This window comes from Penaeus vannamei, chromosome 11, assembly GCF_042767895.1.
Source record: "Penaeus vannamei isolate JL-2024 chromosome 11, ASM4276789v1, whole genome shotgun sequence".
In the NCBI taxonomy this organism is placed as follows: domain Eukaryota; kingdom Metazoa; phylum Arthropoda; class Malacostraca; order Decapoda; family Penaeidae; genus Penaeus; species Penaeus vannamei.
This window is the reverse complement of record NC_091559.1, coordinates 32,861,363-32,878,862: the sequence shown is the minus strand read 5'-3', so window position 1 is coordinate 32,878,862 and position 17,500 is coordinate 32,861,363. Positions and strand designations below refer to the sequence as shown.

At 41.1% G+C, this 17,500-nt stretch overlaps 1 protein-coding gene and 1 long non-coding RNA gene across 3 annotated transcripts in view; both read left to right on the top strand.

The window, feature by feature from the left end:
* The window catches only part of LOC113829244 (MAM and LDL-receptor class A domain-containing protein 1-like), a 60,102-nt gene extending 46,224 nt beyond the window's left edge, over positions 1-13,878 (top strand). For both annotated transcript variants that reach the window (XM_070127258.1, XM_070127257.1), the window contains exons 7-19: positions 929-1,130; positions 1,836-2,012; positions 2,318-2,474; positions 2,756-2,940; positions 3,608-3,692; positions 3,899-4,069; positions 7,881-7,989; positions 8,442-8,622; positions 9,080-9,167; positions 9,612-9,770; positions 10,239-10,456; positions 11,381-11,546; positions 12,402-13,878. In XM_070127258.1, the coding sequence (XP_069983359.1) occupies positions 929-1,130; positions 1,836-2,012; positions 2,318-2,474; positions 2,756-2,940; positions 3,608-3,692; positions 3,899-4,069; positions 7,881-7,989; positions 8,442-8,622; positions 9,080-9,167; positions 9,612-9,770; positions 10,239-10,456; positions 11,381-11,546; positions 12,402-12,451 (1,948 nt within the window). In that variant the 3' untranslated portion in view covers positions 12,452-13,878. The remainder of the gene's footprint in view (positions 1-928; positions 1,131-1,835; positions 2,013-2,317; positions 2,475-2,755; positions 2,941-3,607; positions 3,693-3,898; positions 4,070-7,880; positions 7,990-8,441; positions 8,623-9,079; positions 9,168-9,611; positions 9,771-10,238; positions 10,457-11,380; positions 11,547-12,401) is intronic.
* Positions 13,879-17,150: 3,272 nt separating this feature from the next.
* The window catches only part of LOC113810173 (uncharacterized), a 1,251-nt gene continuing 901 nt past the window's right edge, over positions 17,151-17,500 (top strand). Inside the window, exon 1 of the long non-coding RNA XR_011398838.1 lies at positions 17,151-17,500. This exon is cut by the window's right edge and continues 8 nt beyond it. This is a non-coding gene — a long non-coding RNA (uncharacterized lncRNA).

Sequence of the window (17,500 nt, the reverse complement as noted above, 5' to 3'; positions counted from 1 at the left end):
ATTAGTCAAGGATTAAGCAAAAGGATAAAAAGAATAATGGTGGGAAATGATCATCGGGAAGGATAATTAAGAACCAGGGATGAGGAAGCGAATTAAGGTTGCACGGAAAAGAAATTGTCTAACGAACACGATGGAAAACGAAGAAGGAAAAAAATAGATTCAATAATTATTACAAAAAGTCTAAAGGGATAATAAATCATTTGTTAAAGATAAGGATAATGCTGATGTTAATATCTCAAATATCTATGTTAATGAAGATATTACGATGGGAATAGTTCCAAAAGCCAAGCACATTAAAGCTAGATTGTGGACTTCAGTTAAAAAAAAAAAATTGTCGCATAACAATCAATACTAATAACATTCCTGCAAAGTGTGATTACATAATAGTAATATTAATTAATATAATCCCAATGCTGATAAAACGAATATGAATAAAACACACAGGCAGACACCCACCCATCATCGCCGATTCAAACGTGCACCCACTCACTCACTCGATCACTCCACTGCACTCATCCACTCCACTCACCCACCCATTTTATTCATACCCACCAACTAAACTCACCCAATGCATTTACTTACTCCAATCCACTCTCCCACCCACTCTACTTCACTCCAATCCACTCTCCCACCCACTCTACTTCACTCCAATCCACTCTCCCACCCACTCTACTTCACTCCACTCCACCGCATTCCACTCACCCACACCACTCCCCCCTCCACCCCACTCCACTGCACCCCCCACTCCACTCAACTCACCCACTCCCCCTTCTCCCCCACTCCCGTCCACTCCACGCCACTCCCCCTTCTCCCCCACTCCACTCCACTCCACTCCCCCCTTCCCCCCCACTCCCCCTTCCCCCCCACCCCCCACTCCACTCCACCCACCTAACCACCCCCCCTACCCCCGCCTCCCTCCCGCCCCCAGGTACTCGATCGGCGGCCTGAGTCCCGACCGCCTCCGGGTCCTCCTCCACCCGATGCCCGACGACATGACCAAGGACGACATGGACGAGATGATGATGGGCTATGACGGGAGCGACGACGTGGTGCTGTGGGAGGCGCGCGACATGACCATGGGCGACTGGAAGGAGGGCCAGGTCGTCTACACCTTCGACCAGAGGCACTCGGTGGGTTTGGGTCGAAAGGGATTTGGTCGTGTTTTTTTTTTCTTCTTCTTCTTCTTATAGGTTTTCTTTTCTTTGTTTTTGTTTGTTTGTTTTATTTTCATTTTCTATGTTTTTCTTTTCTTTTGCTTTCTTTTCTATCTTATTTTTTTTCGTTTTCTTTATATCTTTATTTTTTTCATTTTCTTTATATCTTTATTTTTTTCGTCTTCTTTCTATCTTTTTTCTTTTTTTCTATCGTTCGATCGATCTTTCACTTTTTCTTCCTATATTCCTTTCTATCTTTCTTTCTTTCCTTCTATCTCTCCTTTTTTTTCTATCGTTCGATCGATCTTTCACTTTTTCTTCCTATATTCCTTTCTATCTTTCTTTCTTTCCTTCTATCTCTCCTTTTTTCTATCGCTCTTTCTTCTTTCTTTCTTTCTTTTTTGGGGAAGAGGAGGGTACTGTTAGTAATGGTTGTATTTTGTTTTTCTTTTCTTGTTGTTTTCTCTATTTTCTCCCTTCATTCCATATTCAAGTCCCTATTTAGCAAATGATAAACAAATGATCAAAAACCGTCATGGAAATAATACTAATACAATAAACATGATTAAAATGAAGTCAAAAATCGTCATGGAAATAACGCTAATAGAGCATAGGCCTACATGCTTAGAATAGAGCCATAGACCTACAAATAAGCTCGACCAACACCCCCTCCTCCCCCAGGTGATCTTCGAGGGCATCCCCGTGGACAGCAACGACCTGAGCAGGAGGTTCCGGGGCTTCATCGCCATCGACGAGCTCTCCTTCGCCGATTCGAGCGAGTGCGGCGCCTTCTGCACGTTCGAGGGCGGCATCTGCGGCTGGACGCAGGACTCCAAGGACGACTTCGACTGGACGCAGGTTAGGGGGCTTCGGTTTCGATGTGTGGGTGGCTGGGTAGGTGGGTGAGTGGGTGGGGGGGCCGTGTGTGTGTGGGTATGGATATGTGTATGTGGGTGTGTGTTTATATGTGGATGAATAGATAATAAGAAAAATATTTATAGATAGATAGATGAATAGACAGCTAGATAGATAGACAGACAGACATACAGTGCGTTAAGTGAGGGTGCATATATGTTAAGTATACGTGAACATTTACACACAGTAACTCCAATGCCAGCCACCGTCTAACATCCCCCTCTCCCTCCTTCCCCCGCCCCCCACAGAGCCGCGGCAGCCTGAACCCTTCGACGGGGCCGCCGAGGGACCGCTCCTCCTTCGCCAACAACGGCATGATGGGAGGGTACGCCTTCATCGACTCCAGCTACCCGAGGAGGCCCGGAGACAAGGCGCGACTCATGAGCCAGGAGTTCCAAGGCACCAGTGAGTTGGTTTGTGCGTCGGTGGGAAAAGGGAGGGAAATGATGGAATAAAAGGGAAAGGGAAGAATGGAAGAGAAGGAAGGATAGAGAAACAGTCATTTGGGATTTTTTTTTTTTTTTTTTTTAGGGTTAATGGAGAAACGAGAGAAAGACAGGTTAGGAAACAGGAAAGTCACTCGGGAAAGATGTTCCGCTTTCTCACATGCACGCAAAACCTTTCCGTCAACATGACAGCCAACCTAACAACTGCCCTACCCACCCCCTCCCCTCCCCTCCCAACAGACCCGGACAGCCCCCTGTGCATGCGTTTCTGGACACACATGTTCGGCAACGGCATCGGCTCCCTTAGGGTCATCATCTTCGACGTGAACACCGACGAAGACAAGGTTATCTGGCAGATCTCTGGTGAGGCTGGGAATGCGTGGTACCAAGGCCAGGTACCCATTGCCTCCCCTTCGCCCTTCAAGGTACCACCAAACTCTGTTGAGCTGCCGAGCTTCAAGGTACAGTCAAGGCGCGCAGGCCACGGAGTAACTGCTGCATCTAGGATTTCATTCATAAGCGCGGAGATGCGGAAAATTCTGTGTATTGGGGAATGGTAGAAATGGGGAAAATTACAAATATCTAATAATACATATTGCATAGATAGATAGATACATTAATAATAGTGAGATAGAGAGATATACATACAAATAGACTGATAGATATAAACTGATTGAGATCGGAAACATATCACAATTAGGTATTAGATATCAAAACAACACCCAAACGATTCAACCATGTGAATCAGTTGCACAGGTAGGGGTATTTTCATTCTCTTTGGAGTTATCATTCCACTTACAAATAAGTATTTTGTCCATGCTTTCAAGTAGTAAGAGATGCAGTTCTCTGTATGCCTGCTTGCTGACTGTGCCTTGTAATGTGCATGAACGAAACAGCGCACAAAATATGTATCATGTATCCGTCTTAACTCATGTTGTCTTACAAGCACACTCTGTATTATGTCTACTTTAAGATCATGCTAACGGTATACTCACCAATGCCACAGTTTCCGTGCACTGTAAATATAATCACAGCATGATGTAATTCCCTTTCGCGGTTAGAAGAATAACTGGTTCTTGCGCTTCGTCTCAGATCGTGTTCGAGGGCGTGGTGGGCGCCAATAACTTGGGGGACATCGCTATCGACGACATTTCCATCATCCAGGGCGCTTGTCCGAGTAAGTTTGTCTTTTGATGTTAACAGGAGTAAGTGTAATAGCATGTTCTTTTCCTTGGTGGTAGCATTTTTTCCCTTTTTCGTGTGTATCTAAAGAAAAAAATGCTTACTTCCTTTTGACCAAGATCACACAAATCCATAAAAAAAAAAAGGTTAAGATAATCACACCCCTCCTCCCTCCCTCCCTCCCCTTCCCCCCTACCCAAGGTGCACCCCAAGTGGCAGCCGGAAACAACGGCGACTGCACCTTCGAAGTGGACGAGTGCGGATGGACGAACCCGGGCCCGAGGGAGCGCGCGGACGAGATCGACTGGGTGCGGACGGTCGCTGCGGACAATCGGGCTCCGTCACGTGACCACACCATCGGCACGGCGCAAGGTAGGCCTATGCGCTTGGAGCTTCTTCGGGAATGTACGAGGGTCTGAGATGTTCACAGAGGATAGATAGTAGATGCCTAATCTTTTCTTTTCTTTTTCTTTTTCTTTTTCATTTATTTTATTTATTTATTTATGTTTATTTATAGTTTTTGGTCCAGGACCTGAATATGTATTTTTCGCATATAATTGTATGTTGTTGTTTTTTTCTTCTTCTTCTTTACGGTTTGTTATCGAGATTCTCAGTTGCTAGAAAGATAAAAATCCCTATTTATTTATCTATTCATGTATTTCACCTCCCTTAGTTCTTGCCATGTGATACATGTTCCACATTTTTCACACTTTTTGCTTGATGTGTTAACAAATTATTATGGTGTTGATAATTTTCGTTTACTTTCCGTTTGTCTTTTGTATTTTTTATTTGTATTTTTTATTTTTCATTTTTTTTGTCATGTGTTAATATCATGAGAATTATATACGCGAATGTACCTGCACGAGAGTCCACCTGAGTACATTTATTTCGTGCCCAACATACCCCAACATGATCTCATTCGTCACCTTTGTATGTTGCTTGTTTCTCATCCTTAAATGTCTGCCTATCTGTATCTGTCTACCTGATTATCGATTGATCTGTCTATCTGTCTGTTTATCCTTGTACGTATATGCCTATTCTGTAGGCCTATCTATCTACCTGTTTGTCTATGTACCTCTGTTTCTCCCCTTTTCCTTCTTCCTCTCTTTCTGTTTCTTAATCTGTTTACCTCTTCTTCTCGATGTAGCAGGCTGTCATATTAGATTATCTTGCGGCTGAAATCTAAATTCTAAATTCAGAAAAGGCGCTCAGAAAAAAACGATTTTTTTTATCGTGTAATTCGGTGATCTGTAGAAATCTCGTCTTTTTATGGAGATGGTTAAAGGAGGGTGTATTATTATAGACTTCAATACACTCGCGCGCGTTTTACAGAAAAAGAATAAAAAATCTTTAACAAGGGAAAAAGTTATTGTTCTGTGTAAAACTGAAATTATCTGTATATTTTGTTGGACATGTATTTTTTTTTTTTTTTTTTTTTTATTTACATAAGCACTAAAAAACACATGTTTAGTCTACATAAATGTAAACCGAATATCCAGCCTAAAAAATTCTGCAATTTCGACCGTCAATTATTCAAAGTCGCACCTTACCTTTTCACATTTCCCTTGCATTTTCTTTCTATTTTTTCCCTTTTTTCTTATGCTACGTTTCGCGATCTCTTTCCGCCCGCCCTGAAAGCCCGCCCATGCCTTCATATTCACGCCCCTACGTTCGCCTCATACTACTCCCTCACTCCCTTCCCCCCTCCCCCTCCTCTCCACGCACCCATGCAGCATCTCTCCGCCCACCTGCCCCTTCCACGCCAGGCAGACGACGCCCATCCGCCCACCCCCTTCTCACGCCCTCGGACTAGGCCCCACGGCACCCTCCACCCCCCCCCCCGACCCCCTTTCACGCCCATTAGTGTCCCCTTACGTTCCTCTTGGCTTCCCCGCCCTCAAAACCCGCCCATCCCCGCCCACGCCTCATCCTCCTCGAAATCCGCCCACGCCTCATCCTCCTCGAAATCCGCCCACGCCGCCATGCATCTTCCTATAAAAAAAAAAAAAAGTTGCTCATCCCTACCCTCGCCTTCATCCTCAACTCCCGCCCATCTCCGCTCACACCCTCATCCATCCCCCTCCAAACCCGCCCACCCCGCCCACCCCCGCCCACGCCTTCATCCATCCCCCCCATCCCCGCCCATCCCCGCCCACGCCTTCCCCCGCCCTCGGCCTCCAGGACTAACGCTTGTCTCCCGACGTAGGGTCCGCGGCCCACGAGAGCTCGGCGCAAGACCGCGGCAAGTGCTCCCTTCTTGGTTCTCGCACCACCACAAGTCTGACCCTTTTGGTTCCTTTTCTTTGGTCAATTGACGTTTTTTTTTTTTTTTTTTTTGGTTATTTGTTGTTTGATTTTGTTGTTGTTGTTATTGGTTGTTGTTGTTTTTTGTTTTGTTTTGTTTTGCTATTCACTCTTTTTTCATTGTTTATCTTTTACAGCATTCGACTTTATTTTATTTATTTATTTTTTTAATTCACGATGAGTTAGTAAGATTAGATGTCATAAATACAATATTAGTAATGCAAATAACAAAAATCAGATACAGATCAAACAAACAAAAAGAGAAATTTAACAATCAAAATGGGTCGTCAGAGTTGTGGTAAAAGCACATCACAAGGCACAGAGTAATCTCCTTAGGTAATTCATTCACGCCTATAGTCTAAGAAGTATGTACGCCATCTTCTAAATTTTCAATAAGGAGTAAAAACGCACGTGGTGAATTTACTGGTTTATGTAAGGATAATCGGGAAATACTAGCGATAATAGCGGTAAAGAATACTATTATCATTATTTATTATGGATTTTTTTCTGTAGGATAATATATACACATAGATTAGATTGCTGCACATTTTAGTTTTGCTTTGCTCATTTAATCTCTTTTATTTCAGTTAACTACTTTGTCCTGTGGAATTTTAAAGTATGAATCAATTTCCCCTCCTAAAAAAAACAAAAAACAAAAATCCTCAAGCAGACAGAAGAGAATATAACAGTATTACCTTAGGTTGCTTTATACTTCCGTTTTCTTTAATACAAAGAAGCACCGCACCGCCTAATACCCCAAACTTTTTTAAAAACTACATCCTTACTGTTTAGTTCCGCTTTTCCCTTCCTCTTATAACCAGCATGGTGTAAAGGGCATTCGTGTATATAACTTGAACCGCTTTGTTGAGTAGAAGTTTTAACATGTAAGAAATATAATCTATAAGCTTTTTGTGTGTCTGTGTGTGTGTGTGTGTGTGTGTGTGTGTGTGTGTGTGTGTGTGTGTGTGTGTGTGTGTGTGTGTGTGTGTGTGTGTGTGTGTGTGTGTGTGTGTGTGTGAGTGTGTGTGTGTGTGTGTGCATATATATATATATATATATATATATATATATATATATATATATATATATATATATATATATATATATATATATATATATATATATATATATATATATATATATATATATATATATATATATATATATATATATATATGTCTGTGTGTGTGTGTGTGTGTGTGTGTGTGTGTGTGTGTGTGTGTGTGTGTGTGTGTGTGTGTGTGTGTGTGTGTGTGTGTGTGTGTGTGCATATATATATATATATATATGTACATATACATATATATCTAAATATGCGTGTGTGTGTGTGTGTGTGTGTGTGTGGGTGCATATATATATATATACATATATATATATATATATATATATATATATATATATATATACATATATATATATATATATGTGTGTGTGTGTGTGTGTGTGTGTGTGTGGGTGTATGTGTGTGTGTGTGTGTGTGTGTGTGTGTGTGTGTGTGTGTGTATGTGTGTGTGTGTGTGTGTGTGTGTGTGTGTGTGTGTGTGTGTGTGTGTGTGTGTGTGCGTGTGTGTGTACATATATATATATATATATATATATATATATATATATATATATATGAATATATATATATGTGTATATATATATATATATATATATATATATATATATATGTCTGTGTGTTTGTGTGTGTGTGTACACATCCGTTTATACTCGATTCCGTGTACATATTCAATCCCAAAATGGCTTCACTCCATTCCCAATCCTCCATTACTTATGATCCTGCAACAACAAACGACAGAGAAATAAAACAGGGAGAGAAACAGATCCCCACCAAAAAATAATCCTCCCTTTCCTCCCCCTTGTCTTCTGACCACAGGGTTCTACATGACGCTCCCCCGGGGGTCTGTGCAGCGCGGGGGTGACCGGGCCTGGTTCGTGTCCACCACCATCAAGGGATCGTCGGACCCCATGTGCATCGCCTTCTGGTCAGTGCCTTTACTATTGTTGGTTACATTTCTATTATGGTTGTTGTTGTTTTTATCGTTAGTGTTTTTACCATTTTTATCATTTTTCTTTTAGTTACCGCTTTTATCATTGTTAATGTTGATGCTATTTTTATCATTGTTATTTTTTCTTGTCGTTACTATCATTGTTACTTTTATTAGGGTATTATTGTTTTAACTACCGTTGTTTTCATCGTTCCAGGCTTAGAATACCTATTAACTGTGATCAAACCATTGTTCATACATATATGATAAGAAGTATTTCCATAAACATACTTTCTTACACCTGGCATACCTGTATAGTATTCTAATTCTCAGTCCAAAGTTAATTCTACTAACACACCACATCTTGCCATGTTTAAAGCTTACATAAAATACAACATAAAATCACCAGCATTTGATCGCAGAGGTGACTCGCAAATGTCTCCCAACAGGTACTTCATGTATGAGCCTTTCATCGATCCTTCGGGGCCATCTCTCGGTTCCTTGATGGTCTACATCAGCTTCGAGAAGGACGGGACCTCGGTTCTGGAACCCGTGTGGGCGCTGAAGAACCACCAGGGACCCAACTGGATGTACGGCCAGGCCAGAGTGCAGAATGACGACGACTTCTTGGTATGTTATTTTTATTATCATGATGTAATTGGGTGAGAAAATAATTTGGTGTTGCAGTTCTCATTAGATTTTGACCGCATACTTATTGTTATTAGCATTATTATGTATAATTTAGTGTTATTATTATATCGTTGTTATGGTCATTATTGATATTATTATTTGTAACCATCATCACCACCATCCTCTCTTTCTCATCATCATCATTTTTATCATTACCATCATCTTTATCATTACCATTCCATCATCACCACCATAACCATCACCATCTCCATCATAACCCTAACCAACATCACCACCATAACCATCACCATCTCCACCATAACCCTAACCAACATCACCACCATAACCATCACCATTTCCACCATAACCATCACCATCTCCACCATAACCCTAACCAGCCTCACCATCACCCTCTTCACCACCCTCCTTCCTGACGGCGCCCCCTACCCCTCCCCAGGTGGCGTTCGAGGGCACGTGGGGCAGCAGTCGAGGCAACGGCTTCATGGCCCTCGATGACATCACGCTCTTCACCGGCGACTGCTCCAGTGAGTGGGTCGCGCTGGTCTTTATCATTTATGTCATTATAGATACAACTATATCTGTAATTCGATTTATGTGTGTGTATGTGTACAGATATTCTATTAACGAATATTCTGGAAAATCAGTAGTTCTCCTGCCCCAGATTAAAGGGGAATTTATCTCCTGAAACTGTGAAATTTACTTCTAGATATGAATGCTGAGATAATGTAAGTGCTACTTGACGACTTTCCATTCCGTGCCTGCAATTAAAAAAAAAAAAAAAAAAAAATCATTCAATATATATGTATATACATATATATGTATATATGTGTGTGTGTGTGTGTGTGTGTGTGTGTGTGTGTGCGTGTCTGTGTATGTTTGAAGTTGTGGACGTAGGCGCGTGCGTCTTAAGTACACAATATTCATAAACTTCGTACGCCTCGCCTAACTCCCCCTCCCTCCTGCCACAGCGATGCCGGAGAAGGCCATGACGTCGAAGGCCGACTGCGACTTCCAGCGCGACGCCTGCCAGTGGAAGAACACGACCACGGACTCGGACTTCCGCTGGACCACCGCCTCGATCTCGCGCCGGCCGGCCAACCTGCCCGACCACACCTTCGGGGGCCCGAGTGAGTAGCGCCTCGGGGAAGGCTCACCATCATTCTCTGTCGGAGGGTTGACATGAACCGCCGTGGCTCTCCATTTCACTCTGTATCATGGAGAGTTGTCAGGGGTTGGTTTGAAACAAAGGAGGGACCCGAAGGTTCTTTCTTTGCTCGTAGTTCCTGCTAATTAGGCGGTTTATCTCCGTCGTATATTTCCAGTTGCTCTGTATTTGCGCAAGACATAGTTCACGAAAGCAATCTTTCCAGGAAGATTACCGGGGGACATTACTCCCCTCAAACAATTTTAGATAAAAGTTTATTATAGTTTTCTTTCAATGGTAGAATAAGCATTTCTGAACTTCTCTTCTCCACTGAACTCTGCAGAAAGGATGATGGCATGCTTATCATAGAAACAACAAGGGCAGAACCCACTTTCGGAATTCAAAGGCTTCTTTTAGACTCGAAAATAACTCCTTTTTCCTCCCTCGACAGTCGGCTACGCCTACTTCGACGTGTTCAACCAGGCCGCCCGCCCCCAGAGCCTCACCTTCACCTCGCCACCCATGGACAAGTCAGAAGACGGCACGCCCATCTGTCTCACCTTCTGGTACGCCTACTTCGGCGCCAGCGAGAGCACGAAGCTCAAGATCAGCAGGGAGGTGTACGACAAGAACGCTGAGGAAGGAGAAGACGGAGGAGACGCTGAGGAGGTGCGTCTCGCGAGGCCAGGGCGGCGGAGGCGGAGGGTCGGCGGTCCTGCGGTGCCTCTGCCTCCCCTTCGTCTTCGTCTGTTGTTGCCTTTTTTTCATTGCCTTCTCTGCCTCTTCTTCTCCATGCTTCTCCTTCTCCTACTCTCTTTCTTTCTACTTCTCATTTTCCTTCTTCTCCTCCTCCTCCTTCTCCTCTTCTTATTTCTTCTATTTTCTCTTAACAGTAATAGATCATACTTGTATTTATCGTATGATACTTTAGGAGTGACATGATCATTATACATATTGTAAACATCATTACCGACGCAAGTCCAAAAATAAGAAAAAAGAAATCCATCAAAAACCTCAGAATGCTACCATAGTAAAAGTACAACTACTACTAATAATAATAACGTTACCTCTTTCTTCCTCTTCCCTTTCGCTAGTTATGCTCACCATTCTTATAAAATCCGATGTTATCAGCATCATCAATATCATTATCCTCATCATGAAACCGAACGCTGACATACATATATATGTATATATATATATATATATATATATATATATATATATATATATATATATGTTTGTATGTATATACATACATACATACATTCATACAAACACATACACACACACACACACACACACACACACACACACACACACACACACACACACACACACACACACACACACACACACACACAGACACGCACGCACGCACGCACGGACACACGCACACACGCACACACACACACACGCACGCACGCACACACACACACACACACACACACACACACACACACACACACACACACACACACACACACACACACACACGCACACACACACACACAAATATATTGACGTTGTTGTCACTCTTGGTAACGGTCTATGTCTCTTCTGGTAATTGCGTCTTCCTCATCTCTTCTCTCGCAGATCTGGTCTCTGGACGCGGCCAACATCGGCACGCAGCGCCCCGAGTGGCAGTTCGGGCAAGTGCAGGTCAACACAGACACCGATTTCCGCGTCAGCATCATCGGCATGGCCAGCAATGGGGGCTTTGCCATCGACGATATCAAGACGTATGGCGGAGGATGCAGACGTGAGTGAACTGTTTGCGCCTGTCTTTTTTTTTTTCGTTCTAAGGCCCTGTCCAGACAAGCAATTTTAGTGGCCCGACTGCTAGGAGCGCGACTACTAAGTGAATGTTCACACACAGCGCTTACAGTGGCCCGATTCGTCTCTCCCCCACTTTTGGCTGGGGGAAGCACAAGCTACTGTCGCCTGTCTATCTGCCTCGCTCCAGATGATGCTCTCTCATTGGTCGAATCCCATCCACTCTAGCCAATGAGACGTGCTATCACCATCGGCTGTCGCCGGGTGTGTGCAGCCGCATAGCAACACATGCACCTGGAGTGGTTGAGCAGTTGGCGACTGTGAGGGAGATCTCGAGTCGCGCCACGGGCCAGCCACAAGCCACTACGTGTGTGCACTCCTATTCACTTCTATTGACCTGGCAGTCGCGCTTCTAGCAGTCGCGCTACTAAAGTCGCTCGTCTAAACAGGGTCTAAGAATGAGCGCTCGGTGGCTGGGTGAACGACCTCTCGTGGGTGGGCATCGCTCACTGCATTATCATTGTTTGAACTGTCTAAAGGCCTCCAGTATTGAAGGAAAATGTGAATTACTGTAGTTTATGGTAGTTAGATGTGAAAGGTGTCTATTTCAAGAGAGTAGGTGACATATGCATCAAAATATTGGTCTTTTCTTGTTGCAATCGCACACAATAACAACCCAACCTGAACATAAGTGATACCTTTACAATACGAATATTTTTTATTCTTCCGTCACTGAACTCGTATATATACCTTTCCCTGTAACATATACACCATTGGTATATTTCCTGCATTTCATATTCTTGCCTTTATACCTTTCTTTTCTTCTACTTTTTTTTACCAGTACGACCTGAGGATGCTGTTTCAAACGGCGAGGAGACTACGACACCATAAAGCTCAAGGAAACACACAAAGATTAGGTAGATTAAGAATACATAAAATTTGATGAGAGAAAGAGAGAAACCTCTGGAAATCTGCCGAACTTGTTGGGCGGTATCTAGTGTGGTTTCTATGAGGAAGATTTGATTAAGAAATGGTAAAGAGGTTGTCTATCAATTCTTTATTATTTCAATTTAGGTTATTATGGTATGTAACTCTCTTTTTAGCCTTCAGTGAAAATCTGTTTGATAAAAGGTAACTACCAAAGAATGTTTGTCTTACAGTGCTTAATGTTATAACTTTACTATCACCTGAGAAACTATCTGTTTTAGGTTAGGTTGATATCAAATTCCATGATGAAAAATATAATTAACTGTAGTTTTCAAATATCTACGTATTTAAAAAAAATTACTACATCCATTTTTTAAAGAGATGTAATGCCATTTATAGGTTAAATTACTGTAAAAATGGTAATGATAGAAAGTATACATTCTCTTCTCTTTTACATACATGAAATATTTCCTTTGCTACCGAGGGTATGGTGATGTCTGGGTACAAATTATCCTTATTCTTATACTCTTTTCACTTATACTTGTGACTTCGAATACTTGTCCTATTAACGTTTAAGATGAAGAAATACCAAACGATATTTTTTATTTCACATTATTTCATATCTTTTCTCTCGAGTGTATTTTTTTTATTTGTGTGTGCATTTCATAGAGATTCTTTATTCATTTTTCACTTCAGAATTGATTGAGATATACTTATGGACACGATGTTTTTTATATAAATATATTTACTTAGGATGCAATTTAGATCTCGTTTCATAGATTTGTTCACATTTTATTGTCTTTTTGCTATAATTAGATTTAAGTAAGCATGCATCTTAAGTTGAATATTAGCGAGGACACATTTATACATATATTTCAGAGACAAACACATTTATGAATATGATTAACACACATACACATATGGGATGTATTTTAAATGTAAACCACAGTTTATGTGAAGGTGTTAACACTTGTCATAATCATATTACAATCACTAGAATATACATTTGCATTTGCGAATAAAGTTTCTTATAAGTACATAACATTGTAATATGCTTATGACATGAACGTTTTGCTTTAATGATCTCTAACAAGTGCATTATACAAACAAAAATTGTCACAAATGAATAAAAATTACTTTGAAAAAAAAAATATTTATCTGCTAAGGTTTTTTACTCGCTGATATAGCAATAACAGTGGCCCTGAATAAGGACTTCTGCTGATTTTCAAAACAGTTGCCTTATATAGAATGCTGAGTGACTGCTCGGAAAAAGCATACTACGCCTTACATGAAGTGCAACTTAGTAAATATTGTATGATAGTTGTAAGTTGATACAGTTGTATTTGTCACCTGTGTACTACTGAGAATAATAATCACTAGTCTATACACAACCATGGTTTTATTACCATATTTTACCTGGATAGGAAAGGGGGAAAGTTGGCGGAGGGAACGAGGGGAAGGAAAGTTAGAATCAGAGAGAGAAAATTAGTATAAAAAAGACAAGATAGTCCGTGAAAATATCATTACACCTCACGAGAGAGGTTTAGCCCATTCCTTTTCATCATTTTTCACTCTACTGGTTTACCCAAGTTGCCATTGCATCTCTCGTTTCCACCTAATCTACGATAATAGATTTGAAAAAAATAAAGATAAGTCCCCAGGAAAGGCAATCATGTTTCCATCTGAGCCTGCGGACCCATTGGTGGGTGCAGGTTGGTGTTTTTATCGGAGCAAATATGAAACAGGTCTGTACACCACGGCGTCTAAACATACATCCATACATACATTGTGTGTGTGTGTGTGTGTGCGTGTGTGTTTATGTCTGTGTTTGTGTGTGTATGTATGTCTGACTGTCTGTGTGTCTATGCAATATACATTCAAAACACAATAAACAACACATACTCGCAGCAAGCCGGTTCAGGTCCTCACCAGCGGACCGAGTGCCAAGTATCTGTCTGTGATAATTCCTGATAACGGCCAGAGACAGATAACCATAGAGCTTGTGAGACCATATATGGAGGAGGAATTCCTTGGCTGTATTTTATCAAACCCTATTAACCCGAAGGACTATGTGATCAGTTCCATGAGGATTTGTGATACTGAAAAAGAAGAAAATTACTAGTGGTAAATCATTACATATTTACACGCATACGCACACGCATATATATATATATATATATATATATATATATATATATATATATATATATATATATATATATATATATATATATATATATATATATATATATATATATATATATATATATATATATATATATATATTACTACATGGCTTTCCATCGACCTGTGCATGACCTCACACCGCTTCGCTCTGACTGCGACGGACTGACGGGACTCGGAATACGTGGACGAGACATAGGGGGATCGGTCGGGTTCGGGTTTCGGTCTAGTCAACTCAGAATAGGATTGTATGGGATGAGGGCGACTGAGGGGTAGAACGACCTTGGACGGACTGGTGGAAGGAGGTGACTATGGGTGGTCGGTGGTCGGCGGAGCCGGGTTGTGGTTTACTATAATTTACGTTAACATTTGTAAGTTAAGTTTATTTGACACCCTGTATTATGTTATAAGTTTATTTCTATATGAATATTATTTTTTATGTGTAGAAGTGAATATATGTTTGTGGATACAGTGATTTTCTATTTTGTTATCCGGTGATTGGTGAAAATATAAGTGAATTATAAAGTGGCTTTATACTCCCTACCTTGCATACTTACTATATATTACTAAAAATCTACAAGACTTTAAAAAGGGAAACTAAAAGAAAATGATAAATGATAGAAGTTAATGTACAATAAGATGAGTATAACATAGTAAATAAACACGTGGAACATAATAAGTGATGATTAATTAGTAATTATAACAAGGCTTGAACAGAAGAACTGGTATATAAATATCTAATTACTAGTATATAAATTACTAATGATTGATAATATCATTGTTAATATTACCGTTAAGATAAACAAGCAGGAGATATTACAGCAGCATATAAGAACATGCGTACTTCTGAGTGGACTATGAGCTTGGAAATAAGAGAAACAAAAGTATATTTATATTGTATTACGCTTGACACCAAATCATATCAACCTAGATTGGGTTCTGTTATGCGCCCTGTTCTGCAACAACCGGTGTCATTGTTAAAGTACGAAAGCTACGTAACAATATATATATATATATATATATATATATATATATGTGTGTGTGTGTATATATACATATGTATATATATATACATACATGTGTGTGTGTGTGTGTGTGTGTGTATGTGTATGTGTATGTGTGTATGTGTGTGTGTATGTGTGTGTGTGTGTGTGTGTGTGTGTCTGTGTGTGTGTGTGTGTGTGTATATATATATGTATGTATGTATGTGTGTGTATGTGTGTATGTGTATGTATGTGTGTGTGTGTATGTGTGTGTGTATGTGTGTGTATCTGTGTGTGTATGTGTGTGTGTATGTGTGTGTGTATGTGGGTGTGAATGGGTGTGTGTATGTGTCTGTGTGTGTATGTGTGTGTGTATGTGTGCGTGTGTGTGTGTGTATGTGTGTGTGTATGTGTGTGTGCATGTGTGTGTGTGTATGTGTGTGTGTATGTGTGTGTATGTGTGTGAGTATGTGTGTGTGTGTATGTGTATGTGTGTGTGTGTGTATGTGTGTGTGTGTGCACACATGTATGTGTATATATATATATACATAGATAGATAGATTGATAGAGAGAGAGATAGAGAGATGGATGGATGGATGAATGGACAGGTAGATAGATTAATTCTTGAAGAGGAAATGAGTCAAGTGTTTTATCAGTCAACGTATTTTTTTACATGACAAAACTATTCAAGTAGCAACACCCAGTACACACTACACATGCAACGTGACATGTTACAATACGCCATAGTAAGCTATCCCTCTCACTGTATAATGTTAATACGCATGTTGATTTAAGGTCGAGGTCTAATGCCGGTAGTATTAGTACGTGTTTTTACCTCCTATGGAATCACTGTGCAACAAGATTCGTCCATGAGAACCCACTTGACGTTATCTTTAGTGCTCCGTGTACCCTTGGCGATTGGTGGTGAGATGATAAAAGAGAATTCGTTGTATTGGAGTAACAGGAAATATCAGGCCCTACGCACCCTGATTGCAAACGTCATAGAAATACAAGGGAAGGGAAGAGAGGGGGGAAAAGGCCTAGTTCCGTCCTGTGTCACGTTCAAGAAACTGAAAGAGGGGGAACTATTCCAAACGAGTGATTTACGAAGGTTAGTGGAGAAGGAGGAAAAACTTGATCGTACTTAGATCTATTAATTGGTGATAACTACGTGGATGCCTGCTCCCCCTCTCTTAATTTTTATATCTTGTCTATATCATGAAAACCTAAATCTCTAGATTCTTATGCTTGAATTATTACCAAAATGGCAAGAACTTTTTAAAGGAGAGGAAAGGGAGAGAGAGCGAAAGAATAGAGACAGACTGGCATAGGTTGAGAGATATAAAAAAGAGAAAACAGAGGAGATGCAAAAAAGGAAAAAAAATATCGCGAAAACGAAAGAGACGAGAAAAAGAGAGACAAAGGGTAAAAAAAAAACACTGACAGTGTGAAAAAAGAGAGACTGTAAAAAAGCGAGAGCTTAGAAGAGAGAGATAAAGAGAGACGGGGGAGAGAGGAAAATGAGAAAGAAAGATATAGATAGAGAGAGGGAGACGCAGACAGAGATAGAGACCGAGTGATTCAACGCAGAGAAAAGCACGTGGGCATGCACGATACCTGACGTCCGTCACACACTCACGCCAGAGCCCTATCTATAAAACGCCAAAGCCTCACCCCTTCCCAGCATATCGCACTCGAAAGCGGAGCAGTGAACACCTACCCCTCTCTCCTCCCTCTTCGGCGACTCAGACTACTTTCTTATTGACTGGACTCCTAGCACTGCCATTATGGTGCATTTCCACGGCAAAACAGCTGACGGAGATTACAGCCTCTTCCACACCGAAGG